The sequence below is a fragment of the Chinchilla lanigera genome, unplaced genomic scaffold, assembly GCF_000276665.1.
Source record: "Chinchilla lanigera isolate Chin_1 unplaced genomic scaffold, ChiLan1.0 scaffold00141, whole genome shotgun sequence".
Lineage (NCBI taxonomy): Eukaryota > Metazoa > Chordata > Mammalia > Rodentia > Chinchillidae > Chinchilla > Chinchilla lanigera.
In genome coordinates this window covers 164,735-192,498 of record NW_004955542.1, presented here as the reverse complement: position 1 = coordinate 192,498, position 27,764 = coordinate 164,735, and the positions used below count along the sequence as shown (strand labels likewise).

At 48.7% G+C, this 27,764-nt stretch overlaps 1 protein-coding gene across 2 annotated transcripts; it reads left to right on the top strand.

The window, feature by feature from the left end:
• On the top strand, positions 1-27,530 carry Atg4b (autophagy related 4B, cysteine peptidase). Of its 2 annotated transcripts, XM_005411119.1 has the most exons (13): positions 1-390; positions 7,972-8,073; positions 8,184-8,255; positions 9,936-10,034; positions 10,600-10,701; positions 11,045-11,117; positions 13,437-13,516; positions 17,855-18,054; positions 18,941-19,019; positions 19,350-19,495; positions 24,957-25,013; positions 25,407-25,500; positions 26,061-27,530. In XM_005411119.1, the coding sequence occupies exons 1-13, from the start codon at positions 375-377 to the stop codon at positions 26,132-26,134; spliced, it is 1,194 nt and encodes a 397-aa protein (XP_005411176.1). In that variant the 5' UTR covers positions 1-374; the 3' UTR covers positions 26,135-27,530. The 2 variants fall into 2 exon arrangements, with proteins under 2 accessions (XP_005411176.1, XP_013363542.1); XM_013508088.1 differs by lacking the exon at positions 1-390 and having other exon boundaries at positions 8,152-8,255.
• Positions 27,531-27,764: the final 234 nt, after the last annotated feature.

Genomic DNA, 27,764 nt, shown 5'->3' with positions numbered 1-27,764 from the left:
TGGGTGCCTGGCCTCGGTTGGCGGCGTTTCCTATCAGTCCACGGCTCGCTCGGGGTCCTCGGGACGAGACAGCGCTCGTGGGCGCGCGGACGGGCGGGCGGCTGGACCGGCTACCCCTGTTGTTCCCCACCCCATGCGCTGACGCCAGTCGCCGGTGCGGCCGGCGCTCCTTGGCCCGTGGGCAGCGCCCAGGCTGGGAGCGCGCAGGAGGGCGGCGGGCGAGGAGGCCCGGGCCGTTTCGGCCCGGCGGAGCGAGCCTGCTCTGCGAGGACGCGGAGCTCAACCTCAATGAAGTTACCGGCGGAGCTCTGGGATTCGCGACATGCACATCTTTTATTTTTGACTTTGATGTCCAGAAGGTGACCCAAACCAAAATGCGCCGAAAAGGCAGTGAGTCTCTCCCACCCTAGCTTAATTTCCCGAGTTCTTAAAACTGTGTTGCGGGGGCAGCTTGTGGTCGCGGAGTTGTTCTTCATTTTTGCTGGCAGTATACTTTGGAGACAACTCTGTGCCCAAAGCATCGTTTACTCATAGCCCTAAGAACATTTGTACACGGACTCGCTTGTTTATTCTTCAGCGGCTATTGTTCATTTCTGGTAGGCACTGCTTTGCCTTCCTAAAAGTGTCTCCTTATGTGTAAAAAACGATTTCGATCTGGGTTAATTCTGCTTGTCATTTTGAATGGTATCGCCTTTGGTTTGTTTTTCTTCTACTGGCGGTAGAAAGTTACAAAGATCTTTGCAGTACAAAGTTACTAAGATTTTGCTTAGGACTAGGTATAGTTAGCCTTTAGTGATTTCTAGATCTCCTCACTTCCATGTGTTACATGGCTGGAAGAAGCAGGAACGCTGACTACCCTGGGACATTGTATATTTTGTAAAGTTTTAGAATGAATATCAAACACTGTGGTGCTGTTTGCTTGGCGGGGTGAGGAAGGAATAGAATTATTTGCTTATCCACTTTCTTTTTAGGTATTATTGTTGGATACCTAAGGCTGTTCATATGAAGAATACGGTTAAAGTGGAAAACAGTTTAACGTTGATCAGATTACCTTAAATGTGAAAGTCATCATATTAAAGAATACAATTTTATAGTCACATAATGATACCTTAATAGTACACAGAATTCTGGTACTTGGAAAAATCAAAATAGAAAGGTGTTCGCTTTTGAAGACCTCTGTTGCTGGTAAAACCAAACATGATGTTTTTTAGGGTATGATAGGGCAGTTTTCCTTCTAACATTCCGCTGAACAACCTTTTAGGGAAGGTAAATCGTCTGCCCTCCACTAATCCTTGGAGTCCTTGAAGATTCTGCCATTCTTAACTATGTGTAATATAGTTCTTGGTTGTTATTATAGTTCATTCCATAGGCTACATTTTTTTATTGAGTGCCAGGTGTGTGCGGTGTGTTGTTTTAGATTCTGGGTCAAGAGAAGTGAATAAAAGAGAACCACTGTCTGGAGACAGCTAACGTTCTGGAGGGGAGACCCTGGGTAGGCAAGCACTGTGTGGGGCTTGTGTAGGAGAGCAGTGGGGGGCATGCAGAAGGGGATTGAAATTGTAACCAGGACACCCAAGAGAGGTATCACTTTGAAGGTTACGTTCTTACCAACACCTACAAGTGTGGCAGGAGAAGGGACAAGTGAGCTGAACTGGGAGCACCAAGGAGGTCAGTCTGTCTAGGAGCAGGACAAGAGAAGCAGGAGCTGAGGGCAGAGAGGTAACTTAGGCCTGTTTGTGAGGCCTTCCTAGGTCACAGTGAACACTCGAACATTTATTCTGAATAGGATGGTGACCCTTTGGGAGGTTTTGAGAGCAGTAACATGATCAGACTGATGTTTAACAGACCTGCTGTGGCTCTCTTTTGAGAACGTACTGTAGAGGGACAAGGACAGAAGCAAGGAGACCAGTTAATAAGCCTCGCAAAGAGATGCTGGAGACTTAGTTCATGATGGGGAGAAGAGGTTGGATTCTGATGTGTTGTGAAGGTTGAGACAGGCATTGTTTATGGATAGAAAGCTGGGAGGAGGGTAGCACGGAGGGAGGAGTGACCAATGGCATCAGGGTTTATTGGCTGAGTTAGGACCAGCAGGGAGCTCAGGCATGGTGGGCATTGTTTGAACTCCTTGTGGAATGTGGATGCCTAGATGTCTGTGTAGCTGTGTCCAGGAGGGCGTTAGGCCACAGGCTTGCAGCTCAGGGAATAGGCTTGGCTGAAGATGTGCAGGAAGCCACATTGGATGAGGTTTTCCCAGATCTGAGTGTGAGTAGATAAGAGGAGGCCAGGCAGAGAGCCCAGGCTGCTGGCATGAGGAGGTCCGGAAAGTGGCAGGCAGGCACAGTTTGGTTGTGTTCTACACCAGTCCCCTAGCACTGTCTGTAAAAACATGCTTCTGGTTCAAAGAGCTCTCAGGTACTGGTATGTAAATATCCACCCTGTTCATTCACTGGCGACAGCACCAGTGTTCTGTGTAGGGCACATTGTATCTGGCAAATGGTTGGTAGTCAGTGGAGCAGAACTTGAATTAATAATTTACACATTCCCCTGCTACAGGTTCAGCGTCCCTAACCCAGAACCCAAAAACGTTGAGTATCAGCATGATGCCACAAGTGGAGAAATTCCGCACTTGACCTCATGAGACGGGTTGTGGTCAAAATACACTTGTCTTTTTTACTAGTAGTATTTTTTTTTTTTTTTTTTTGGTTTTTCTCCGGTACCGGGAACCGAACTCACGACCTCGCGCTTGCCAGGGAGGCGCTTTTGCCGCTGAGCTAAATCCCCAGCCCCTTTTACTAGTAGTATTATACAAATATTTTAGGCTGTGTGTCCAAGGTGTATATAAAGTATAAATGAATTTCATGTTTTGGTTTGGGTCTCATGCACAAGGTATCTCATTGTGTATATGAAAATACTCTAAAATCTGAAAAATCCAAAAGAAGAAACACTTTTGGTCTCTAGCATTTTGACTAAAAGGATACCCAGCCTGTATGAGAATTTTAGTTTGTAGGATTGTGCATAGTTAAGTCTGGCCTAGTAGCATATGATGTCCGTGACTGAGAAAGTCTGCTTGCTGCAGAGTGGTGGGTTTTAATGTGGACATTCCATCCAGTGTGTTCACTCTAGCACTGTTTTTAAAGTTTTTACTTTCTTTTTCTTCTCCTTCTATGTGCAAGTTGCTATCTTAAGCTTAGTTTTCTCAAGGAAGGGGAGACCCTATCTGCTGAATTGATTTATATCCTTGAGGAGAATCTTTCAAAATGGATGCATCACAGTAAGAAGAAATCTATTGACTGGACATTTTTTGTAGTTCTCCCTGCTTGAATAATAGTGTGGTTAGTATTGAGTGGAGAGAAGTTAGTTGAATTCATTGAGGACAATTCTCTGTTTGTCTCTCTACCAGATTAATGATATTAAATCACATTGCTGTTTTTCCTGTTAGAATTAACCATGTTAGCGGACATTTTCTGCTTCTTCTTCCAGTTGTGATGACAGAAGTTCCAAAAAGAGGGTGTAAAAAATCAAGCCCCTTGGGTGCAGTTGACCGCATAGGGACTTCTTTGGAGGTGTTGTCCGTTCTAGAGGTGCCTCACCTGCTGTCATACTTCTCTTGCATGTCATGTAATATCATGTTATCATCCTTGTCTAGGAGTCAGGAGACTGGCATTCTCCTCAAGGCTTGTCTCTATCTCAGGAGCCACGTGTATTGCTTCATAAGTGACAGGAGGTGGCATGTAAAGATAATGAGGTTATGATGAAGGCTGTGAAATGGGACTAGGGAACCTCTGGAGAATTGCAGAGGCTGTTGACTGCAGTCTGAGAGGAACCGAGAGAGTAATGTCCTCGAGCTGGTCAGTCTCTGTAAACACCAGTGGCTGTGAGCTTTAGTTTTGTAGCTGGCCAGAGCTGCTGGTATTGCCCCATTTCATGGGCAAAGAGAGTGAGGCTAGAGAAGCTGAGACTAGCAAGTAGGCTGTCTGTCTTCATATGAAAGCTTAATAGAAATCAGAAGTTAGGTGTTATTTTGAAAATTATCTCCTTTCTACTTTTAAAGTAAGACCCAGAAGGTCAAGGAGCTCAATAGCTTGGCCCACAGCCTCAGCCTGTGTTATCTGGGAGAAGTCTCATCCGTGGCACCTCACAGTATCTTCCTCTTCAACAGGACCTGTGAGTGTGCCCTGTAAGGTGGGCCATGTGCATTGCCTTCTGTCCTCCAGTTCAGGTGGGGTTCTTGTGGGCACAAAACAGTGAGAAATCCTGTTTGCTCTTGCAGTGGGAATCACTGCAGGCCCACAGATCCTTGTTGCTGACTGTCTGGGGTGTGAGCTCAAGGACATCTGAGCCCACCTGAGCAGTGACATGGCTGGCTTCTCTCTAAATGGAGTCACAGCTCTTTTTTCAGGAAAGTGTATTACATTGGGTTTGGTTTTGATAAAGAAACTCACATGTCTGGTTTGGTTTGTTTGTATTGCCCTGGGCATTGCCCCTCACACATATCACACATATTATAGTGTGTTGTGAGTATAATGTGGTGGTATAGCACCCATTTCAGAAGGAATTCACGAAGGCTGGCCGTGAAAGTGTCTTTGCTCCCTGTATGGTTTAGAGCTCTTTCCATTTCACCAGTGAGAAAACTGAGCATATAAAGATTACCAGTTTAGGAGGATTGCATGCCTGGTTGCTGATGGCCTTAGACCCCAGGCTGCAAACTAGGCCCTGGACCACCACTCCACTCTGTTTGAAATGGTTTTTCATCCTCCAGGGTGCAGAGAGGTACAGGTCTGAAGAGGGTACAGTGTGGTGGTTGGAGTAAGGGAGAAGGGGGGGAGGGAGGGAGAAAGGGAAAGGGAGAGAGGGAGAGGGAAGGAGAAAGAGGGAGAGGGAGGGAGAGAGAAGAAGGGGGAGGGAGGGAAAGAGAAGGAGAGAGGGAGGGAGCGAGAGAGAAGGAGAGGGAGGGAGGAAGAGAGAGAAGGAGAGGGAGGGAGAGGGAAGGAGAGAGGGAAGGAGGGAGAGGGAGGGAGAGAGAACGAGAGGGAGGGAGGGAGAGAGAAGGAGAGAAGGAAGGAGAGAGAGAGAAGGAAAGAGAGAGGGAGGGAGGGGAAAGAGCGGGGAGAGACACATCCTCTCTATGTCTTAGAGGATGGATGGATGGGTACTGTTTCTTTGAGCTGTGATTGCGTCTGGGTAGTGTGGTTCTGTTGTGTTTCTTCATCCCCAAGCTGGCTATTAATTCAAGAAGCCTGTAATTTTCAAAATTAAACTAAGAGATTCTGTGATCTATTTGAGATTAATAAGGTACTTCTTACTACCTTCACTCTGAAGTCGGCTCCCTCGCCTATAAAGTTTGCTAATAACCTTAAGAAATGTGCATGCTCTGCACCATGCTGCTTCGAGGTTAAGGATTCTCACCTTCAGAGGATCCCAGAGATTGTGACCCTGCTTTCAGAGTGAGCTATTCTCTTCTTCCTTATGTGTACGTGTCCTTCCTTTATTATTTATGTATTTCATATGGGAAGCTGGTTATCATAGTTTCTCAGTTTCCTGGTTTTGGTAAGTTCCTTTCCCTGATGGTATGTGCCACGTCCTGTGTCATGGTCTCAGAGGTGTCGTCCAGAGCACTCCTGGCCACCTAGTGCTTTAGCAGATAAAGTAGCTTCATTTAAAGCTGGTGTCATGGAAGGGGCTCAGACACAAGGAGAGTGTTTCAGCAAGATTGGACTTGCTGTCTTGTAGTGCTGTAAGTTAGAATTTTACAGGATTTTTGCCTCCTTTTCCCATGAGAGTAACTTTCTGGGTTTGAGTCTACATATTAGATAAAGTCTAATTGAGTGTACCGAGCCAATAAAGTACAGCAGTGATTTTTAAAGACATGAGGTAGTTTAAAACAGTAGGGTTGTCACAGTGTCTTTCAGCTTCTTCAAAAGATAGGCATGAGCTTTAATTCATCCTTACTTAGTTTTGTTTTGTCTTGTTTTACAGTGACTAAGGATTAAGCCCAGGGCCTTGTACTTCCTAGGCAAAGATTCTATTACCTAGCCACAACTCTAGTTCCCCCAATTTAGTTTTAGTTTTGATAATCATATGCAAGGAACAGTCTTCTCTAAAAAATAGAAGTAAACTTGTACTTTATTTATGATCTCCAAGTAGCCCAGAGGACACTGTTTCTGAATGCAGGCTGGTAAAAACATGCAATAATGAAGCTCCTGGACAGAACCCTCTGGGCCTAGTCTGTGTCCCTCAGGGCCCACTGTGGGGCTTGGGAAGCCTTGGCAGTGCTTCAGGCAAGGCAGCGATAGGCCAGGTGCCCCCAGGAGTTGCTGGGGTACGCTTTCCAGTATTTCTCAGCCTGTGACTGGAATCTAGCTTTCTCCACGTAAGCCTGCTGGGTGTAGTCCCTTGTGGGTCTGCATCCTTGATATAAATGACAGGAGCTGACATTGGTGCCTCTTTGTCTGCGGCTGGGACCTCATAGGAAGTCTTTCAGGGAAGCTTCTCAGGCATGTAGTGAAGCTGTCTTGTCATTATCCCATTTTATGGATGAGGAATTGTCACACTTAGAAGTTAAGTAAATTGCCGGGCGTGGTGGTGCACGCCTGTAATCCTAGCACTCGGGAGGCTGAGGCAGGAGGATTGTTGCGAGTTCGAGACCAGCCTGAGCTACAAAGTGAGTTCAAGGCCAGCCTGAACTGCACGAGACCCTGTCTCAAAAAAAAAAAAAAAGACCGGAAAAAAAAAAAAAAGAAAAAAGAAAAGAAGTTAAGTAAATGGCCCAGGGACCTGTAACCAGGATTTAAACCCCAGCCATCAATGACAAGAGGTGGCACCCTGCTCTCTGCCTTTCTTGGGGGGCTGCACATCAGCTATGCCTTGTAGTCCACAGCAGGGGTACTTAGCAGCACTCCAGTAGGGTGCTTAAGTTAGCCACAGTATCAGTTTATTCAAGGCCAATACAAATTGGTTGGAAAGCTGCGTTTTTGTGCAGAACAAGGGGAAGGATGAGCTTTTTTGTTGTTGTTCTGTTTGAGACAGGGTCTCACTATGTAGTCCAGACTGGCCTCCAACTCACTATGATCCTCCTGGATGCTGGGATTGTGGGTGTAAATCACAACGCCCAGCATATAGTAGTTTTTAAATTTTATTTTGAGACAGGATCTTGCTGAATTACCCAGGCTGGTCTCAAACTTGTGACCCTCCTGCCTCAGTCTCCCCAGTAGGTGGGATTATGGACATGTGCCACCTTGCCCAGTTTCCTAGGTTCTTAGTTGAAATTGAATAGGTGTGGCACTCAGGGCTCATTGGCATAATAGGTGGATGACATAGCTCTGTGGCCAGCTCCTTCCTTAGACTATGGGGTATTGCTTTGTGGAGACTGGTAGTGACGGTGCCTTTCACTAGCAGTGTCAAAGTGAAAACTTGGTCCAGACTTTGTCTCTAGGGCTTCTGGCACCCAGCTCCATTGGGGATGTTACAACAGTGTTTGTCCCTCAGTGTCTCATTGGAGTAGCTCTCTTTTCCTCTATGGTTAACTGCTCCTAACCAAGAAAAGAGGGTGGACTAGAATCTTTGTTTTCAGGAGCTCAGTGGCTCTCATGGTTGTCACAGCACCCTTGAATATGCTGCCATGGTGACATTTGGTAGACCGTAGAATGCTATGTACATCTGTGGTTCCTGGGTCTACAACAACAGTGTGGCTTCATTTGACTTTCGTCCCTTAGGATTTAAATGTTCTAGACCTAAAACATTTGAATTCATGAATTGGGTAACCTCTTCCTTCTTCCCCTCAGTGGTCAGCTCTCCTCTGTACCATCCTAGGTACCCACAGGGACTTTATCGCTATGGGGACATGGGTGCGCACTCCCTAGGAAGAGCCTACTCCTGCACTCTCCTCTAGTGCAAAAATGCAAAGGTTGAGTGCTCTGGTATTGTTCTGTGTGATTATAAAAGTCGATAGACATCTGTCTTTTGTTTCCACAGCCACTCTTACCTATGACACGCTCCGGTTTGCTGAGTTTGAGGATTTTCCTGAGACTTCTGAGCCTGTTTGGATCCTGGGCAGAAAATATAGCATCTTCACAGGTATTGGCCATATTGGAGCTGCTCTGCTCTGCCTGCTATCTGCTAACTCTCCTGTGGTATCTAGCTTATAAACTGAAGGCTCTGTGTCTTCCTCTTTTGAACAACCCTAGAGAAGGATGAGATCTTATCCGATGTGGCGTCCAGACTGTGGTTTACATACAGGAGAAACTTCCCAGCCATTGGTGAGTACTCGACTGTACGGCAGCAAGGAGGGAGGCTTCCAAGTGGCAGACCTTTGTTCCCCTCCCCTCATAAATTGACCAGGGTCTCCCTCCCAGCAGTGGCTCAGCTGGTGGACTCACACCCAGGCAGTTCATCCCAGCAGGAGAATGCATTTTCTTCTATAAGTCATTGCTCCATCAGAGTCATGGCTATGTTTTATGGAGTTTGCAGTTTATTTTTGTTTGTTTGTTATTACTGGTGCTGGGGATAAAACTGAGCACCCTGTGCACACTAGGCAAAGGGCTGTACCACTGTGCTATGTCCCCATTCTCCGTAACAACTTTAAACGTATACAAAAGAGTGAAATAGGAAACAATGTTGGCCATAGTGAGGCAGCACCCTACTCAGGAGCCTTCAGGCAGCTTGTATATTTGAATGTGTGCCTCATGTCTGACTGCACACTGGTTTCATACAGGTCTGGGATATCTGGAAGCCTTGCTCTTCCTCTGTCTTTTCTAGCATGTGTATACTTGGCTGTGGGGAGACAAGGACAAGGTGAATTGACATTTTTTATGTAAGCTGATTCTTGCTGTGTGCCCTGAAGGTAGATGAAAGTTGGGGACCAGCTTTCAGCCTTGCCTGTGTAGTCTAATCTTAGGGACTGGGCTGACATTGTGCCACCCCATGGCCAGGTCATGAATTGGTGCCTCCTTTGGATAGCATTTCATCCTTTTCCCACAGCAAGCTGGAAGTGAAGTAGACACGGCAGCCTGGCATTCAGGGAAGCAAGACCCACAACTAGTGTCTGGTGATGTGATTTGTCAGGTGTGGTTCTACAGATGCACAGCTCACCCTTCTCTTGGCCTGATCTCTGTGTGGCCCTGGTGCTGACCTTTAGGCTCTGGGCAGGGAACCATGGCCTGAGAGAAACCTTTTACTATTTGGCCCGCTGTGGAAGAGAAGAGGTTGGGGATGAACCACTGTGGGTAGAGCTCCTTTTGCAGGCCTGCAGCTGAACATGCCTATGCCCTGCGGGGATGTTTTGTCCAAGAAATGGTGTGGGGAGGGCTGGGCTGCTGCCTGGGCTGTGGATGTACACAGCTCCCCTGGTCTGGGGGCAGGGCTTCAGGTCCTGACATGTGCAGAAGGGGCTGTGGTCCCCCTGCTCTGACTGTTGTCTCAGCCACTGCCTTCGCTTTTCCTCCTGGCATGCTATTCCATTGGTTTCCTGTCATGGCCATGGGATGTTTCCTATAGTTCCACAGTGCTTGTCTTCCATCTCCCTGGGCCTGGTAATGGACATGAAATGGCAGGGCCTGGGCACATGTGCCTGAAGGGCAGAAGTAATTCCTGACCACTGTTGCCCAGCCACTGCCCAAATCAGGGACACTACTGTCCTTTGAATCTTGACCTATCTAGTAGCTGGGAAACGGTCCTTGTTGAACATGGTGGTTCTGGATTGGCCATGGGGTACTGTCTGTTCCTATGTTTTCAGACAGTCCTGTTGCCCTGTGGGTGACTTGTCCCATACCCTTGCACTTCTTAAGGGTTTGTGAGTCAGCAGACATGGCCCTTGCATTTCTAAGTCCTCAAGTGTGCAAATTTTGAGACTGAGCAACATGTGAAGGGCTGGTGCCCCTGGTGTGGAACATCTGTGGGCTTCTGATGGTGACTGCCCCTTTTTCTGTCTGCTGCAACAGGGGGAACTGGCCCCACCTCTGACACAGGCTGGGGCTGCATGCTGCGGTGTGGACAGATGATCTTCGCACAGGCTCTGGTGTGCCGGCACTTAGGCCGAGGTGAGTCAGCATGCAAGTGTAGTGAGGGATGCTGGGGGCAAGGGACTGTGGTTTGAGGGATGTTTAAAGCACATTACAGGTGAGACCATAGGTTTTCATTGATTGGAAAGGCTGACTTTAAAGAATGCTGATGTTTATTTCTTTAGAAGTTGTTAAGCCACTGAAAGTATTCTCTGATGTCTGTTTGTTTTTATTTTTAGGGAGTTTTTTGTACTGGGAATTGAACTGAGGTTCTTGCACTTGCCAGGCAGGTGCTTATGCTGCTGAGCTATATCCCCAATGCCTGTCAGTTTGTTTTGATGCATTAGTATTTATGTAGTTGAAATCCTAGAATGTTTGGCTTTTATAACTTTATTTTTTTTTTATTTTTTATTTTTTTTGGTGCCGGGAATTGAACTCAGGACCTTGCACTAGGCAGGCAGGTACTTATGTTGCTGAGTTACATCCCCGGCCTGCTTTTAACTTTAGAAGGTTGACTGGGTCTGTCTTACTCTTGAGCACTGTGTAAAGCCAGACACATCTCTCTGGCCTATGGTCATACTAACCCTGTATTTGTTCCCAATAGACTGGAGGTGGGCCCAGCGGAAGAGGCAGCCTGACAGCTACTTCAGTGTCCTCAATGCGTTCCTCGACAGGAAGGACAGCTACTACTCCATCCACCAGATAGGTGGGCTGACTCCACGCAGAGGCAGCCTTGGGTCTCTGGGGCTGCTCTGGTCTGGGTGGGTGCAGCTGAGTGTCCCAAGCAGCTGCATAGCAGGCAGCCTTGAGCACTGTTTACCCCCCATGGAAGGACCAAGTGTAGAGCTGAGTGGCTAGGGCTTCCAGACATGCCCTTCCCCATCCCTCCTTTCTAAGTCTCACTCAGGCACCCCCTGGAGGGTGGGCGTCCTGTGTGGGCCTTCCTGTGAAGTGTTTTCTGCTGCCACATCACATTTAGGAGTGGGTAGGAGGAGGTGTTGGAGGCCTGGGAAGGGTGCATGTTGCTAATCTGGATCTGCTTCCTGCAGCGCAAATGGGAGTTGGCGAAGGAAAGTCCATCGGCCAGTGGTATGGCCCGAACACTGTCGCCCAGGTCCTCAAGTACGTGCTGAGCTGCGGCCTGCCTGCTCCTTTGGGTAGCCCGTTTCCCTTGGTGTTTACACTCTTAAACCCTCATTGACAAGGAGGACGGGGGCTTCAGGAAGGTCCTTAGAGGTGACATGGCTTTACCAGGTTGTGGGATTTATGTTTTCTATGAAATGAGTGTCTTACCTAGGTCGTGTTCACAGGAATAGGCCGTTGGGTCCATCTGTAGTGGTGGTTTCTGATGATCCGGAAGTGGAAGCTGATCTGGAACCGTGGCAATTCTGTTGGCTGTCTGTGACTGTGCTGTGGCCCTTCCCCTCTGGGCCTGTCAGAGGCTCCTGCCTTCCTACATGCTCCAGTGTCTGGGCTTCGTCTGCACTGGCCCTTTGTCCTGAGGGCACTGCGCCTCCCTTGCTCCAGCACCAGTCCCTCTGAAATGGCTCCTTCTGTGTTGCCAGGAACTGGCCACTTCTTGGCCCTTGCCCTTCAGAGTCCTATGGCCTGGTGCACTTCTCCCTGTGGCTGTGTGCCCAGAGCCCAAACCCTTCTGGGGGCCTCTGGGTTGGTGCTCCAGGAGGCACCACACAGGGCCTTGTTCCTGTTCCTGCTGACTGAGCTGTTTCCCGAGTCTCTCTCTGCTGTGGCTTTCCCTGAAGCCCAAGTGGGCAGCTGTGGCTCCACTCAGGTCTCATGGTGCCCACCCCTGCTGTTTGTGAAATACCTCTTGTCTCACCCCAGCCTACTCCCCTTGGAAAGTCCCTGTCTGCATCCAGCTCCTCTAACCTGCTTCCTCCTGGACTCTTCCTTCTCTCTTATATCTGACTTGCTACATCTCACTATCCCCATGACCTGGCCTGTCTGTCCCCTTCAGAGTCCTTGTCCAGGCTTGGCCTGCCTCAGCTTGCTCGTGTGGTCCACTCCTCTCCTCCTTCATGGTGCTTCCTATACTCTGAGTAGTCATGTCAGGGTTGCCATCTGTGCTTTTTTTGTGTCCAGAGCCATATGTCATCCTGTCCACCAGCGGCAGCCCTTGGCATGGGTGCTTGGACCATTTCTCAGCCATACCACTCCGTCTGTTGGCCTTGTTGCTCCTGTTGTCCTCTGGCCTCCTCTGGCTCTTGCTTGTTCCTCCTCTCTGACCTGTGGGTCTGCAGGGACAGCTCCTAAGTTACACCCTGAACAACAGCTCTCTGCGTGTGCAGCCCCTCTTGGGGGTCCTCAGGGCTCATAGCCTCCTTATCTGCTGCTTCTGCACAGGGACCACATGCAGGCCAGCATCTCTACTCGTCTGCATCTCCTCTCTCTCACCACCTGAGCTGTGTCCCATTGCTGACTGGTCTTCCTTCTCCTGCTTTCTGGCCCTATCTCCTCGTCATTCTCTTCTCTCTTTGAAGTAGTAGAGTTGTTTCTGTAAGCTTTGGCAATCATTGACAGTCTTTGGCAGTCATCTCTCTGGCTCTGAGCCATCTCAGGTTCCTGGTTGCCTGAGCTGTGCCGCACACTGATGCCCTGCTGAGGTGCATGCATCTTTACTCCCTGCAGGCTGCTGCCTCAGGTCCTTGTGTGCTCTGACTGCCAAAGCTCTTTCTCCCGACTCCCGTCCCTTCTTCAGGGTTCCTGCATGACCCTTACCACACCCCCTGTGGTCTGCTTTCCACAGGGGCCGGCCCTGGCAGGTCTTGCTTTGTCCCTTGTCTTTTGGGGTGTCCTCACCCCCATAGCTGGCTGAGGGCAGAGGAAACAGCTAGGTAGGCCACTGTCCTGTATACCTCCAGGCTTTCCAGGCACTGCTCTTTCTTTCTGTCCCCAGACACAACAGGTCCTTGCAGCTCAGGGCCTGAGCATTGTTGCTGTGCCTGGAATGGTTTCTTGCTTCTCATCTCACTGAGTAGCAGGTCCTCTGTATAGTGCATGCCCAGAAGTGGCTCAAGTTTCCATGCATGTGCTGCAGGAATGTGAACCTGCAGCCCCTGTTCCTTTGCAGGGCTCTTCCTGGGTGTCTCTGAGAGGACTCCACTCCGGGCTGCCCTCAGAGAGTGCTTGGTAGGGTACTGTGCCTCCCTCCTCACTGTGCCCCAGGACTTCGTGTGTGTGTGTGTGTGTGTGTGTGTGTGTGTGTGTGTGCGTGCGCGCGCGTGCACATGCCTGCAAGTTCTGTTCATGAAGGGCAACTGGGGAACTGGTGTGGAGGAGCAGAGCCCCTTTCAGCTCTCCTGTCTGAGCCTCACCCTCTTCCCTGGGAGGGCACTCTGTTGAGACCCACTGTGGCAAGTGTGAGGGGAAGCATCTGGGTTTGAGACACTCAGAGTGTGCTGTCCTGCCTTCCTCCTGCAGGAAGCTTGCTGTATTCGATACGTGGAGCTCCTTGGCTGTTCACATAGCGATGGACAATACTGTAGTGATGGAGGAGATCAGTAAGTTCCCAGCTTTCTGTTCGTGAGGAGGAGGATGACTTGTGGGGATACGAATTTCCCTGCTGGGCCCCAAGAGGAGCATGACCTGCAGAGTTGTGAGTTAGAGCAGAGCAGGGTACAGGGTTTGTGTGGAAACCACCTGAAGGGAGGAGCCCAGGCCATTTTGAGTGGCCAGTTACTTGGTACCTGTCAGTTTTTTGTTTCTCTCTCACAATTATGTTAGAGCTTGAAGCAGTGGTGCATGCCTCTAATCCCAGCCCCCTGGAGGCTGAGGTCAGAGGATCACTGGACTGTAGGAGTTTGAGGCTAGCACATGATGTGACCCTTTTTTTTTGGTCCTGGGAATCAAACTCATGACCTCGTGCTTGCCCGGCAGGCACTGTGCCACTGAGCTATACCCCTGACTGATGTGACCCTGTCTTAAAAAAATAACAAAATGGGTGTGGTGGTTCATGGCTGTAATCCCAGCACTCTGAGAGACTGAGGCAGAAGGATTGCAAGTTCAACCCCAGCCCAGGGAATGTAGCAACTTAGGGAGACCCTATATGGAAGAAAAAAATAAAAAAGGTCTGGGAATATAGCTCAGTGTGACAATCCCCAGTAATCAAAACAAAACCAAATAAACATGTTAAGGTATATTGCACTTAACAGCTTAACATGCTAACTCTCGCAGGGATGCTGGCTGAGTGCCTCTGTGTGTGTTCACACACCCCACTGAGATGTAGGGATGCTCTGACCCACCCCACACACTCAGCTGTCTGGGTGGCAGGCCCATAGAAGGATGTCTGGGGAGGTTACCATCTGTAAGGGCCGGCTCATCAGGCAAGCTCTGAACGCTTCTGCCCCTTCCACAGTGCGTACTGTGCTGTGTGCCTCAAAGCCTTCTCCAAGGAGCTCTCAGAGCTGCTTCAAACTAGTTTTGTTGGAGTCCTGTCATTACCTTCAACCCAGTTCTGCATAAGAAAAAGTCATTGAGCTGGGTGGAGTGGTACATACCTGCAATCCAGGCTGAGGCAGGAGGATTGCAAGCTCAAACTTAGCCTAGGCAGCTAAGTGAGACTATGTCTCAAAAAATCAAAAAAGGTCTGGGTTCAAGCCTTACTACTGCAAAAAATAAAAAAGAAAAATGAAAGACTCACAGAGAGCCATGGCCCTAGCGGTGCATAGACAGGCAGTGGAAATGGGTCTGGCCTGTATGGCTGCAGTATGCGCCACTTGTGTACCCATCAGACCACAGACATGTCATTTCACTGCCTGAGTGATAGGGCCCCTCTGTCTCGTTGTTTTTCCTTTTTTCTTTTTGCATAGTGGGAGGTTGACCTCAGGGCCTTTACATTGAGCTACATCCCCAGCCTTTTTTTATGCTTACTTTGAGACAGGTCTCACTAAGTTGTCCAGGATAGGCTCCAGATTATAAGCTCCTGACTCTGCTTCCAGAGTGCTAGGATCATAAGCATGCCATGCCTGGCCTCGGTCTTGTTTCTTCACCCCTGGGCAATGTTGTCAGCAGTGTCTCAGGCAGGAGTGGGATCTGACATGGTCATAGGCTCCCCTTTCATAGTTGATGAACTTATAACAAAGTGTTTCTTCCTTCTGCCTTTTAACCTATTCTAGTTCTTAAAACTTTTAAACAATTAAAAATACAAAGAAAGTCACTGATTTTACTACTCAGACATTTCACATTATGTTGTTGTTGTTTTGGGTACTAGGTGGAACCCTTTGTCACTCTACTACTGAACTACATCCCCAGCATATAGTTAGAATTTTTGGAACAGTTTCGATAAATTTCTGAGGCTGGTCTTGAACTTGGAAGCCTCACAAGTAGCTGGGATGACAGGAGTGCACCCCTCGCCTGGCGCTGTGTTAGCTTTGTGGCATACTTTTTCCCATTGTTTTTTAAATGCTTTTCAAAAATAATATCTAGCATTTAGGAGGCTAAGTCAGGATGACTTTGAGTTCAAGGCCACAGTCACCCTAGTAGGGAGACTGTGTTTCCAAAAAACATAGATACTTGTAACCATCTCATTAACTGGCTACACAGTGTGCTGTTGTGCCTTGATCTCTTTTTTCCCCAGCTTCTGGGAAAATCACTCGTCCTGCTCACGTCTGGCCTGCCCCTCACTTAGCCTCTGCCTTCAGAGAGGGTGGGAAGGGTGAGGGACAGGCTCCTCCCAGAGTCACTGCTCAGTGGGTGTGTGGCTTCAGCATCTGGCCCTATGGGTCCTCCTGAGCTGGGTGCAGCCAGGAGGTGAGGAGTAGAGTCAGAGAGGAGCCCCACGTCTGAGTTCCCAGCAGCTCTTGGGGCCACGGGAGGCTACCTGGCAGGACCAGGGCCAGGCAGACCTGACATGTGAGACATGGGCACAATGTCTGACCCCCGCTTTTGGGAAGAATGGCATTAGATCCGACCCATGGCTGAGGCTGGTAGAGAGACGTAGTGTGATGTGATGAGGAGGCATGGGATTGTACTAAATGGCCTTGCTGATAGCTTCAGGTTTGGAAAGGCAGGAGGACTCCAGGATAAACAAAAAGGAAGCTGCCTTTCTTTCCCTCTGCCAATCTCTGCCCAGGCTGGTGGGCAGCTACAGACAAAACTTGGATAAGCAGTGGCTTGTCCAGGCAAGGGTATTGTTGTCCTAATCTCTCAGAACTGCTTGTGGAAAGGCTGGGTGTGGTGGCCTACCCCTGTAATCCCAGCTACTTGGCCCCCACAACCCAGGCTGAGGTGGGAGGGTTGCAAGTTTAAGGCCAGCCTGGGCAACTTCACAAAGTACTGTTTCAGAATTTTAAAAACTAAATAAAAAGGGCTAGAGATTTAGCTTAGTGATATAGTGAGTAAGGACCTAGAGTCAGTCCTCAGCACTGCAGTAATAGCATATGGAAGAGTTAGGGAAAAACCAATGACAGAAATTGCACGAGAGCCCTTTCCTTCAGTGAGAGAGTAGTTGGTAGTGGCCCTGCTTGGATTTTGTGTGGAGTGTGCTGGGCAGGAGGGACATCAGCACTACCTTCTCCTCCATCTCTACCCACCCACCCTTTTGCCTGCCCCACTGGGGGCCAGCCAGGATGTCCACAGTGGCTTCTGGTCTCACCTCAATAGAGTTAGACCTGTGTCCTGCATTTCCTGAGCAGCATGCCTCTTCATACATGGAGGCAGTGGAGCTCTGTGCTTGGAGTAAAGATCTTGTCCACCAGAGTGCGCTGTTACCATGGAGCTTTGCCACCAAAACAGGAATCAACAAGGCAAAACCTCCAGTCAGTGTAATATATAACACCTATTAGTCAAAAAAAGTTACAGAGGACCAGAACAGCACCATTAGAGCTTAGTAGATAGAAGTCCAGCCCTGGGTCCTCATGGCAGAATGTACCTTCTTTCAGGAAGAAAGAGTAGAACAAATTCTAGAACTGACTCTTAGAAAGAATAATGTATATTTAGAGATTAGAAAGTTAACCAATAGAAGTAAAAGGAAAGTTAAAACAACTTCACTCCTTAAGTCCTTTTTTTCCTGGCTGTCCATTTTGAGAAATTTCGATCCTACAAAAAAAAAAATTCAGTGAATCACAACCCACTTTTATTTTCCATTAGTCCAGAAATTTCTGTCCTGCTCCCCTTCCTCCCTCCTTCCCTCCGTCCCTCCCCATGCTGGGTGTTTCTTCAGAGTTAGACCCAGGTTAGACATTTTGACCAAGAACACCACCAGCAGGTGGCTGTCTGTTGGAGTGGCCCCACTTCGCTTCCCATCACCAGGCCCCTGCCCAGTTTATGTGGTGACTGTGTGCCCAGATAGGAGAAGGAGGAAAGGAAGGAGAAAAGTTATTCCTGCTGCTATCTACCAAAGAGGGGTCTGGGTCTGCTGCTGGCTACCTGGGTATTTTTCTTTTTCTTCTTTTTTTTTTTTTTTTTTTTTTTAAGTGCATGTGAGCCAGGTGTAGTGGCACACACCTGTAATCCCAGCACTTGGGAGGCTGAGGCAGGAGGATTATTGGGAGTTCAAGACCAGTCTGGGTTCCAAAGTGAGCTCAAGGCCAGCCTGAACTGCAGAGTGAGACCCTGTCTCAAACAAACAAAAAAAGTGCATGTGAATTTTTCTTGCACTATTTTATGTTTGTACTTTATAAGGAGGAGAGGTTTAGTTTGGCTCAGGGCACAAAGATTCAAATGCAGAGCATAGAAAATGTTTCCTTTTTCTCTGACAATTTCTATGTGTTCTAAGTCTGACCTTTATTTGCACCTGCCTTTCTAACTGCCTTTTCCACTACAAAACCATGATTTGTTTGCACATTGGAGGAAGCTGCTGCCTCTTCTGCTAAGCCCTGAACCTCTCACTTTCCCTGCAGGGAGGTTGTGCAGGACTGGCTTTCCCTGTGCTGGGGCTGCTGCACTCCCCACTGATGTTGAGCGACACTGCAATGGATTCCCCACTCCAACTGAGGTCACCAACCGGCAGTCACCATCGCCTTGGAAACCTCTGGTGCTTCTCATTCCCCTGCGCCTGGGGCTCACGGACATCAATGAGGCCTACGTGGAAACACTGAAGGTAGATGACGGGCTATTGTCCTCCCTGGCCTTGGCCACTCGGCATGGTCAGGCAGCTTTTGGGGAGGGTGAACGGCCAGCACACCATGAGGCTGGGTGTGACATACGGAATGTCTTCAGTTGAGGAAGGCAGGAAAGGCCTTGATCTTACCTCAGGTGTGGAGAACTCAGAGCTCAGCCACTTTGTAAAGGGACCTTCTGTGTCTGCTTGCTCCTGGCAGTCGGCCTGCACTTCCCTTGGGCCTCAGTGTCCATTTGGAGAGCAGCAGGGTCTGAGGTGATGGAAGTCCCTGTAGCTCCTGGGATATCTGGCCACTAGCCCCTCAGACATCCTCAGTGTGCACCTTCCCACCCTGCCCTCCCACCAAGACAAAGGTGAAGCTGCCTCCTTCAGTTTCCTGACTTAGTTCAGGGCATGGGTCACATGGGGTCCTCACCATGTGGAAAGAAATGCTTGTCTTAGTTTTTGTCCTCTCCCTCAGCCCTCTGACTGCCCTCTGGGGTCCAGATTACCCTCCTGTCACCCTCATGTCACCCCCTTTGTCACTTCTGCTTTTCCTTGCCTGTCTCAGCACATCTGACTTGCCTCCTATCTCTGCCCCTCCTCCCCATCAAGTCATGCAACTCTTGGTGGTCTGCCAAGCATGCCTTATGCACATACTCCCGTGTCCTACTCCTATTCCTGCCCCTGCCTCCAAGTTTTCCTGAACAGAACCCTGGGTATAATGTGGCTGGCTCTTGTCCACCAGAATCTTTTTGGGTTGTCTTCTCATTCTCCTGGCTCACTGGGCCTGGGGCCCGCTTGTGGCTGTGAGCAGGGCCTTCATGCTGTGCTGGGCTCCCCAGGAGCATAGTGTGATTATCAGCTTGTCATCCTCTCTCTGCAGCACTGTTTCATGATGCCCCAATCCCTGGGTGTCATTGGAGGGAAGCCCAACAGTGCCCACTACTTCATCGGCTATGTTGGTGAGTCAGGTCCACCTGTCTGGGTCACACCATTGCTGGGAGGGTTTCCCTGAGCAGCGCTGCTGCCTCTCCTGCTCCACCTTGCCCACCACAGTGTCTGTGGATGCAGGGCTGCCAGTGTAAAAGCAGCATGTCTCCACAGTGCCTCTGCCTGGTGCTATACGTTGGCTGCCCATGTGGGCTTCCTGCATCCCTTTCCCTATGATCTGGTCCCACCCCAACTCATGCCTGCTGTACTTCACAATGGGGTTGTCTGGTTGGACTGGCCTTGGCATGCGGGGTCTAAATATGATCCTCATCCACTCCCTGGCTGACCTTCACTTTACCCAGGTGAGGAGCTCATCTACCTGGACCCTCATACCACACAACTGGCAGTGGAGTTGACAGATGGCTGTTTCATCCCTGATGAGACCTTCCACTGCCAGCACCCGCCCTGCAGGATGGGCATCGGGGAACTGGACCCGTCCATTGCTGTGGTATGTCCCAGCCACCTGCCCCCCACCAAACCTGTTTTAGGATGAAGAGGGAAACTTTGAGGTTTGTGTACCTTTCCCAGCATTTGTTTAAGTACTGTGTGCTAACTGATTGCACCACTGGAGCTCTTTCCCAGTATTTGGAGTGTTGTTTTCTCATGGTTTTGATCAGGAGGGTGTTACCTAATTTTCATGTGTTTATGAAGCATTTGTGGTTTCTTTTGATACTGATATCCAATTTCATTGCACTATGGTCTGATAGTATGCATGAGCTAATTTCAATTCCTTTGCATTTACTTAAGCATGTTCTGTGAGCTAGTATGTCATCTACTTTGGAGAACATCCCATGTGCAGCTGAGACAAATGTGTATTCTGATATTGTGGGGTGGGACATTCTGTAGACATCTAAGTCCATTTGTTCAAAAGTTTGGTTCAATTCTAATATTTCATTGTTGATTTTTTGATAAAGTTGATCTGTCTATTTGTGACAGTGGGGTGTTGATATATCCCAATATAATTGTATTAGTGTTTATTTGACTTTTCATGTCTATTAATATTTGTTTTATATAATTGGATACACTGGTATTTGTTGCATATATGTTTATGATTGTTATCTCTTCCTCTTGGATTGTTCCCTTTACAAGGATGTAGTGACCCTCTTTATCTCTCTTAGTCAGTCTTGGCTTCAAATCCACTTTGTCTGCAAATAGAATAGTTACCCCTGCTTTTCTCTGGGTTCCTGTCACATGGAATATTGTTTTGTATCCTTTGAATTTCAGTCTTTGAATTTCTTTTTGAATTAAATATGTGTCTTGTATGCAGCATATTGTTAGATCTTGCTTCTTGATCTACTCTGCCAGTCTGTTTCTTTTGATTGGGAATCGAGGCCATTAACATTGATGGTTCTAACTGATATATATTGACTTATCCTTGTCATATTATTTTCCTGTTGTTGGCTCCCTTTTGTCCTGTTTGTTTACCTGGCCTGGTGGATTTCTTCTGTTGGGGTTCATGGAGTTGTAGTCCTTGTTATCTCTTTCCAGAATGTCCTTCAGAACATTTTGGAGTGCTGGTTTGGTGTTCATGGATTTCCTCAGGTGTTCTTTGTCATGGAAGTATCTTACTTCTTCATCAGTTTTGAAAGATAGTTTTGTGGGGTACATCAATTTGGGCTGGAGGTTGTTTTCCTTTAGGGCTTGAAATACTTTAAGCTCTTCTTGACTTGAGAGTTGTGTTGAGAAGTCAGCTGTGGTTCTGATGGGCTTTCCTTTATAGGTGATTTGTTTTTTTTTCCCTAACAGCTTTTAATACTCTGTCTTGTCTTGAATTTCTGGAACCTTCACTATGATATGCCTGGCTGTAGATTTTTTTTTTTAATCATGGCTAATTGGAGCTCTACATGCCTCACTTATTGTATGTCAAATTTATTTTTCCCTGCCGGGGAGTTTTCTGCTGTGATGTCTGAACAGTTTTTTTTTTTTATAATATTTGTGCTATCTCTTGCTTTTTCATTGACTCAAATCAATCCTGTGTTACTCTTCTTTTCATCATCTGGCAGCTACTGTATTGCTTTTCTTTTCTTTTTTGTTTTTCTTCCTGTACCGGGAATTGAACTCACAACCTTGAGCTTGCCAGGCAGGCGCTGTGCCGCTGAGCTAAATCCAAAGCCCTTTTCCTAACTTTTTTTTTTTTTAATTGTATTGATTTTCGTGATCCCTTGCTATTTTTAAGAAATCTTTCTTTTCATGATTGCTAACTGCAAGCCTGTCTTCTATATTTGAAATTCTATCCTCACATTGGTTCCTTCTGCTGTGGGTACATTAAGTGGAATTTTTATTCTCCTGGATATCTGCTTGAATCTGTTTTATGGATTCCATTTCTTTCCTATGTTGGGCATTCATGGCTTCCATCATTTTCTTAAGTGCTTCTATTTTTTTTATCTGTCTGCTATCGAGTCACTAAGCATGGTTTTCATTGTGGACACCATCTCTGTAGTTATCTGAGAAATTACTTCTGATTTGATTTTTTCTTTTTTGTTTTTCTTAGATTTTTTTCTAGAGCCTCATCTGTTTACTTTGTTGTCACCATTTTAGAGTGGCCAGGTGGCTTTCATACTGTCCCGCCTCATTGCCCTCTGGGTTTGCCTTTGGTGAATTATCTGTCTGGGGTTGTGTCTTGTTTAAGTGTGTTCTAATTTTGTTTCTTCTTTTTTTTTTTTTTTTTTGTTTATTAAGTTTAATTCCTAGGGTGATGCTTATAAATTACCTATGGTGAGTTGCTTTATTGCTAGTATTTAGAACCCTTTGGAAATGACTACTACTCAGGTGTCTTCCAGGTGTAGCTGGATTTTGGGTTTTGAGTCTGTTGCAAGATCCTACCTCCTCAGTTTGTTGGGGAGGAGAAGTTGCTGCCTGCTTGGTCTAGCTCCTGGTTCTTTGGCACTGGCCCGTGGTATTTTCTATGACCCTTAGGCAATCTCAGTCTTGGAATACCAGGAAGAACAGCTGATTAGAACATTGTGTCACTTTGGCTAAAGTGCTACAGTCAGCAATAACAATAGCATCAAATATAGCGTGGAAAACGACAAACTGAGGTAACCATTAGTTTGCCATCTTTGACTGTATGACCTGTATTTGTGATTGTATAGCAAAATCTAAAACAGACCAGAAAATTGTACTCAGTGTATAAGTCCTTAGTATGTCAATTGTACCCTTAGGGGAGAAAATTTAAAAAGGGTTAGGTAAAAAATAGAGAGGTAGAAGAGGAGGAAGATATCAGAGGCAAGGCTGAAGGACAAAAGGGAATCACGAAAACTTCAGAAAACTGGTGCAGAAGTTAGGAAGGAAAGAGAGAAGCAATAAATAAAAGGAAGAACAGAACAACAACTACACAAAACTAGAAACCATGTTCACACTCATATAAAAAGATCAAATAATGAAGGAGAAAAAAAACAAAAAACAACAGCAACAAAAACAAGAGAGAGAAAAAAAGAAGGGAAAAAAGGTCCAGTTCATCTCTCCTGTCACTGGTAGACAACATGTGAAGACAGAGTCCAGATCTGTGTTGATTTATCCCAGCAAGCCAGCAGTAGCTTTATGGCAGGGTAGTGGATAATCTCAGCAAGTTGTACCTTTATTTCCCCGGAAGTTCAGGCTAGAGTCTGTCCATGAGACTGAGACCAGACTCGTTCAGCCTGCAGCCTGTCAGCATACCTTCTGCGGGCTTGAACTCAGCTTAGAGCTGCTAGATGGACCTAGCAGTTGTTCTGAGTTCTGAGCTCAGTTGGCCCCTCTCCAAGATGGGTCCCGGCGAATCTCCTTCTCCCAAGGGACGACTGAGCCCTCAGCACTCACCCCCAGCCAGTGCAGTCCTTCACATCCACTGCTCCCTTCTACTGCTGCATCTCTCTGTGGAGGCCTCTGAGGTCACCAGGAGTGACCGTGTGTCCACAGGTTTGAACCGTTCCTCCCACACAGTGAGTCCCAACTCAGGGAGAAGGCTCTGCCAGCTACCTCCTTCTTCACTGATGTTTCTCTTTTTGCTGTCCCCGTGGGCTTCAGTTCTTGCTTCAGATCCTTCCTGGATCCAGGAGACCCACTTCCCTCTTGCGTGTATTCCTGTGTTACTGTATTCATTGTTCTCATGGTTTTGAATTCTAAGGCCATGGCATGAACTGTGCTGGGCCCTGCAGATCCTCCTTAGAGACGGCTACTTTCTGAGTTAGCAGCCAGAGTGCATTGGTGTGCACATCTCAAGTGTGAGTGTGCATGTAAAGCAAGTGTGCATGTGGTGAGTGCATGTGCCAGGTCCACACTAGCATTGCTTCTGTCATTTTTCTGTTGGTGTTACTTAGTACACCTGAGAGATGCTTCCCTAAGAACAAGTTTCCCACTATTCTTTGGATTATATGGTTGAAATTGTTGATATGTAGTTCAAGCAAACCTGCTACTTCTCAAAATTTGATGGTGGAAGAGACAATAAAGAAATTCCACTGGGTGTGGTGACACATACCTATAATCCCAGCCATTTGGGAGACTGAGGCCAGATTGCAAGTCAAAGGCCAGCCTAAGCAAGACCCTGTCTCAAAGTAAAAATGGCTGGGGATTTAGCTCAGTGGTAGAGCACCCCAGGTTCCATCCCGGTACCACAAAAAAAAGAAAAAGAAAACAATACGTGTAAACCATTTGTGGTGGTGCACACATGTAATCCCAGCACTCTGGAGGCTGAGGCAGGAGGATCACTGTGAATTCAAGGCCAGCCTGGGCTACAGAGTGAGTTCAAGGCCAGCATGAATTGCATAGTGAGACCCTGTCTCAAAAAGACCAAAAAAAAAAAAAAAAAAAGTAAAAGCAAAAACTAGAAGCAAAGCCAAGCCTTAGGACGTCATTACTTGTATGGGTATGTGGGTATGAGAATCCTGGTGTGCCACGCTGGGACGTGCATACCAGCTCCAGGATGTCTGGGGAGGTGGCATGCATGAGGACGGCAGCTGGAGCTGCTTCTGAGTTGCCCAGCTCTCTGTAGCTTCCAGTAAGTGGTACTTCTGCACTAAGGTCAAACTAGAAAGCCAGCTAGCTAGTCCTGTGTAGGGGGCTGAGGCGGGAGGGTTGAGAGCCTGTGCAACTTGGTGAGGCTCTGTCTAGCTCAGTCTATAAAATTGGCAGTTAAGGATGTTGCTTGGTAGCGCAGTGCGCCTGGGTTCAGTCCCTCAGCACTGCAGAAAAAAAAAAAACAACCCAAAGCCAAGCACCATGGCAGGAGGTGCAGGCAGGTGGGGACTAGCAGGTGCTAAATGCAGGGGCTGCACAAGGACAGAGGCAGCGTGCTGGCCCCACTATTCTCATTGCTGTAGGGAGGCAGTGCACAGGGCTTCGTTCAGGCGTATTTCATCATCAGGCTTGGTTTCTGTGTCTTCCTCATGGTGACAGCAGAGGGGAGTGCTCGACCTTCTCAGTGCCATCCCTTCTTGGTTCTGTCTTTTGCCTGCCTGTGCCTGTGACTCTGGCTTTGGTGGTGCTCAGGGTCCTCAAGATGTTGCTGCAGTCCAACTAGACTTTCCAGCTGGTCCCTGTACAGACGGGTCCTAGCACTCGCCAGTGCTGCTGCCCATAGGACTCTCGTCACTCCCTCCCAGGCATACTTTCTCAGCACATGGCTGCCGTGGCTCCAGAATGGCCTTGGTTACCTCTGCTGCTTGGTCCTGGGCCGAGGCCAAGATGAGGCCAGGTCTCAGCTGCAGGGGGAAGAGGCACTCTGCTCTTCGCCCCAGCATAATCATAGTTTGCTTCATTCCCAGGAGGCTCATTGAGGCTAACATCTTTTGGGTAAAGCCAGGCAGAGGGAAAGGGGTGCACTGTGCTTCAGACCTGCATTGGATCCCTAAGGGTGGTTGGACTGTGCTGCATCTGGACCTGCAGCTCATGCCACATGGGGTCACATTGCTGTTGCTGTCACTTCATTTTAGGGGTTTTTCTGTAAGACTGAGGACGACTTTAACGACTGGTGCCAGCAAGTCAAAAAGGTCTGTAGCTGCTGCCCTTCTCTCCCATCTGCAGCCTGGCCGACCCTCTTGGGAACAGGGAGTGTGTTTGTGTGTGTGTGTGTATGGGGGTGCCCTGAGGCCTTGCACAGCTGTATTGACTAAATGGGCGGGGTGTTCCTGGGCTTCATCCCAGCACAATTGCCCACCATGGGGCTGGTGCCATGTGGTAATTTCAGGGTGGGATCCTCTACAGGTGCTCACTGCCCTCTTCCCTCCCTGGCACATGGTGTTGTTGCCCTGGGCTTTGTTGTAGCCCTAGGTGTGGAACTGCCTGGCTTGTCCCTGTGATGGGGAAACAGAGTTGACCCCATGCTGAGGCAGCCTCGACTCATGGGTGAGGCTGGGCAGCTGCTCACACCCGTCTCTTCACAGTTGTCCCTGCTTGGGGGTGCCCTGCCCATGTTTGAGCTTGTGGAGCAGCAGCCTTCCCACCTGGCCTGCCCCGATGTCCTGAACCTGTCCCTTGGTGAGTCCTGAATGTGGGTGGCCCCACCTGCATGCCCTTGGGTCATGGGGCCCGGGGCCCCTCACTGCCCACGTGCTCCATTGGCTTCTAAGTGGTCAGGTTCTTGTGAGCCTGGGCATGGCATCATGGGGGTGGTTTGGGTCTGAGAGCAGCGAGTCCCTCCTCTCACCCTGAGCTCAGAACAGCAGAACCTGCACCTTGTCTTCTGCCTGCTCTGGAATGTCTGCCAGGTGCTATGGAGCTGGGTGCCCCATTGGTCCTTGACTCTCCGAGGGCTCAGTCCAGCCCAGGAGCCAAGGGGTCATGGGGAACAGCTCCTTGGGCCCTGGCATGAGGGCAGAGTGCTGACCTTGGGGAACACTGGCCAGAGCTCATCAGGCCTTCCCAGCCCTCAGCAACTAGTCTGTACTTGATAGGAGTGAACTGCTGTTCTCTCCTCCCCAGCCCCCTGGTGCCTCAGAGCTGAACCGTGCTCATGGGTCTGCACCCCCAGAACTGGCTTCCGGCATCTTCAGAGGAGCCCTGAGATGTGTGATGAGACTTTATCTTGTTTCTTCTAGAGTCTTCTGATGTGGAGCGATTGGAAAGATTCTTTGACTCAGAAGATGAAGACTTTGAAATCTTGTCCCTCTGAGGGTCCTGGGGTTGACAGGCGGCTTTCCATGGCCCTCACTGGGGCGCCTTTGAGAACCTAGCCCTGCCTCGGGCACTCAGTGCCACTGTACCGCATTCCATCCACCCAGTCTGCCCCTGCCAAGTGCCGCGCCCATGCTGTCTGCCTGGAGGCCTGTGCTGCCCAGGGACCAAGGCCTTTGCTCCCCTGGACGCCTTATGCTTGGAGCCAGCCCACGCAGCCCAGGGTGTGCCTCTGGCCACCCACAGGAAGAGGTGCTTGGCAGGAAGCTCAGTGTGACAGGCCTGGAGCTTACGGAGTTCTCTGCTTGGCACTGCCAGCCTTGCATACCCACACCGGCTTTGGCCCTGCTCTCCTGGGCACCAGGTCTGTGGTTGGTTTGGAATTAAAGCCCTGTTTGGAGTTACTCAACACCGACATGAGTTTCTGGGCCATTTCCCAGGTCATTCCCAGAAGATCTGCAGTTTGGCATGTGTGGAACAAAAGCCATGTTGTGGCTTCATGCTGGGCAGAGTGAGCTCAGCCACATCCCCTCTGCCCAACATGGTTACCAAGGGCTACTCTTGGGAGAGCAGGTGGAGAGAGCTCACAGAATGGGCACATGGGAAACCAGAGGCGTCGAGTGCCCAGGACCAGGTGTGAGTCCTAGAGCCAGTCCTCAGAGTCCCCACAAGTGCGGCTTCTGTCTCCTTGGGCCGAAGCATTTGGAGATCCACTGTCTGCTGCTGCTCGCTGTCATGCCAGCTCCTGAGTGGCTCTCTACCTGGGACACTGACCAATGGGATGGCGCACCCTCCTGCGCATGTCTTTTCTCAGAAATGCCGGGCAGCTGAGCCCCCAGCACTTGCAGGTGAAGTATCCAGACTCTGCTATGCTCATTTCAGCAACCACCTTCTCACCCTGGTTTCCAGGCCCTCAGAACTTGCTACTGTGGCCTGTGTGTTCTAGAACAGGAGCTGTCCTCCTGCTAGCAGGTGTAGCAAAGGATGGGGGACCTGGGGTGGCCACACAGGCACCTTTCTGCAGCCAGGCAGGACTGGAGGAGCCCAAGGTGGGTCTCAGCTGTAGCTGCGCATGGCAGCACCAGCTGCCCAGAGGCAGCAGAGGACACCCCAGGCCCCAGGTGTTGAAGGTATAATTTATTTCCTTTTTCTTTTCTTTTCCTGCTTCCTCTCCTTACCATGGCTATGGGTGGGGCAGGCAGCGGGAAGGGCTGGGACCATTTCTATTTCTTTGGGTTCTGCTTTCTGCCTTGTTGCTGGTTCCTGAGGTAAGCAGGCAGTGTCCAAGGAGCTGCCCTCCACATCTGGAGAAAGCTTACTGAAGAGGAGGTGGTTCATTCTTAGTATAGTTCACAGTTCTTAATGGCAAATAACAAGTTTCCATAGAAAACAAAGCGTGTGTGTGTGTCTACTGATTTTCCCTCGGGTTGCAGTTGATTGGTCAGTCTTTTTTTTTTTTTTTTTTTTTTTTTTTCTCAGGTATCGGGAACCGAACTCACGACCTTGCGCCTGACAGGCAGGCGCTTTTGCCGCTGAGCTAAATTCCGAGCCCCTCAATCTTTTTTTTTGACAGTGTCACATGTAAAACTTGCAGAGTTGGACAAGCAGAGCCTGTGCTGCCCCTAGCC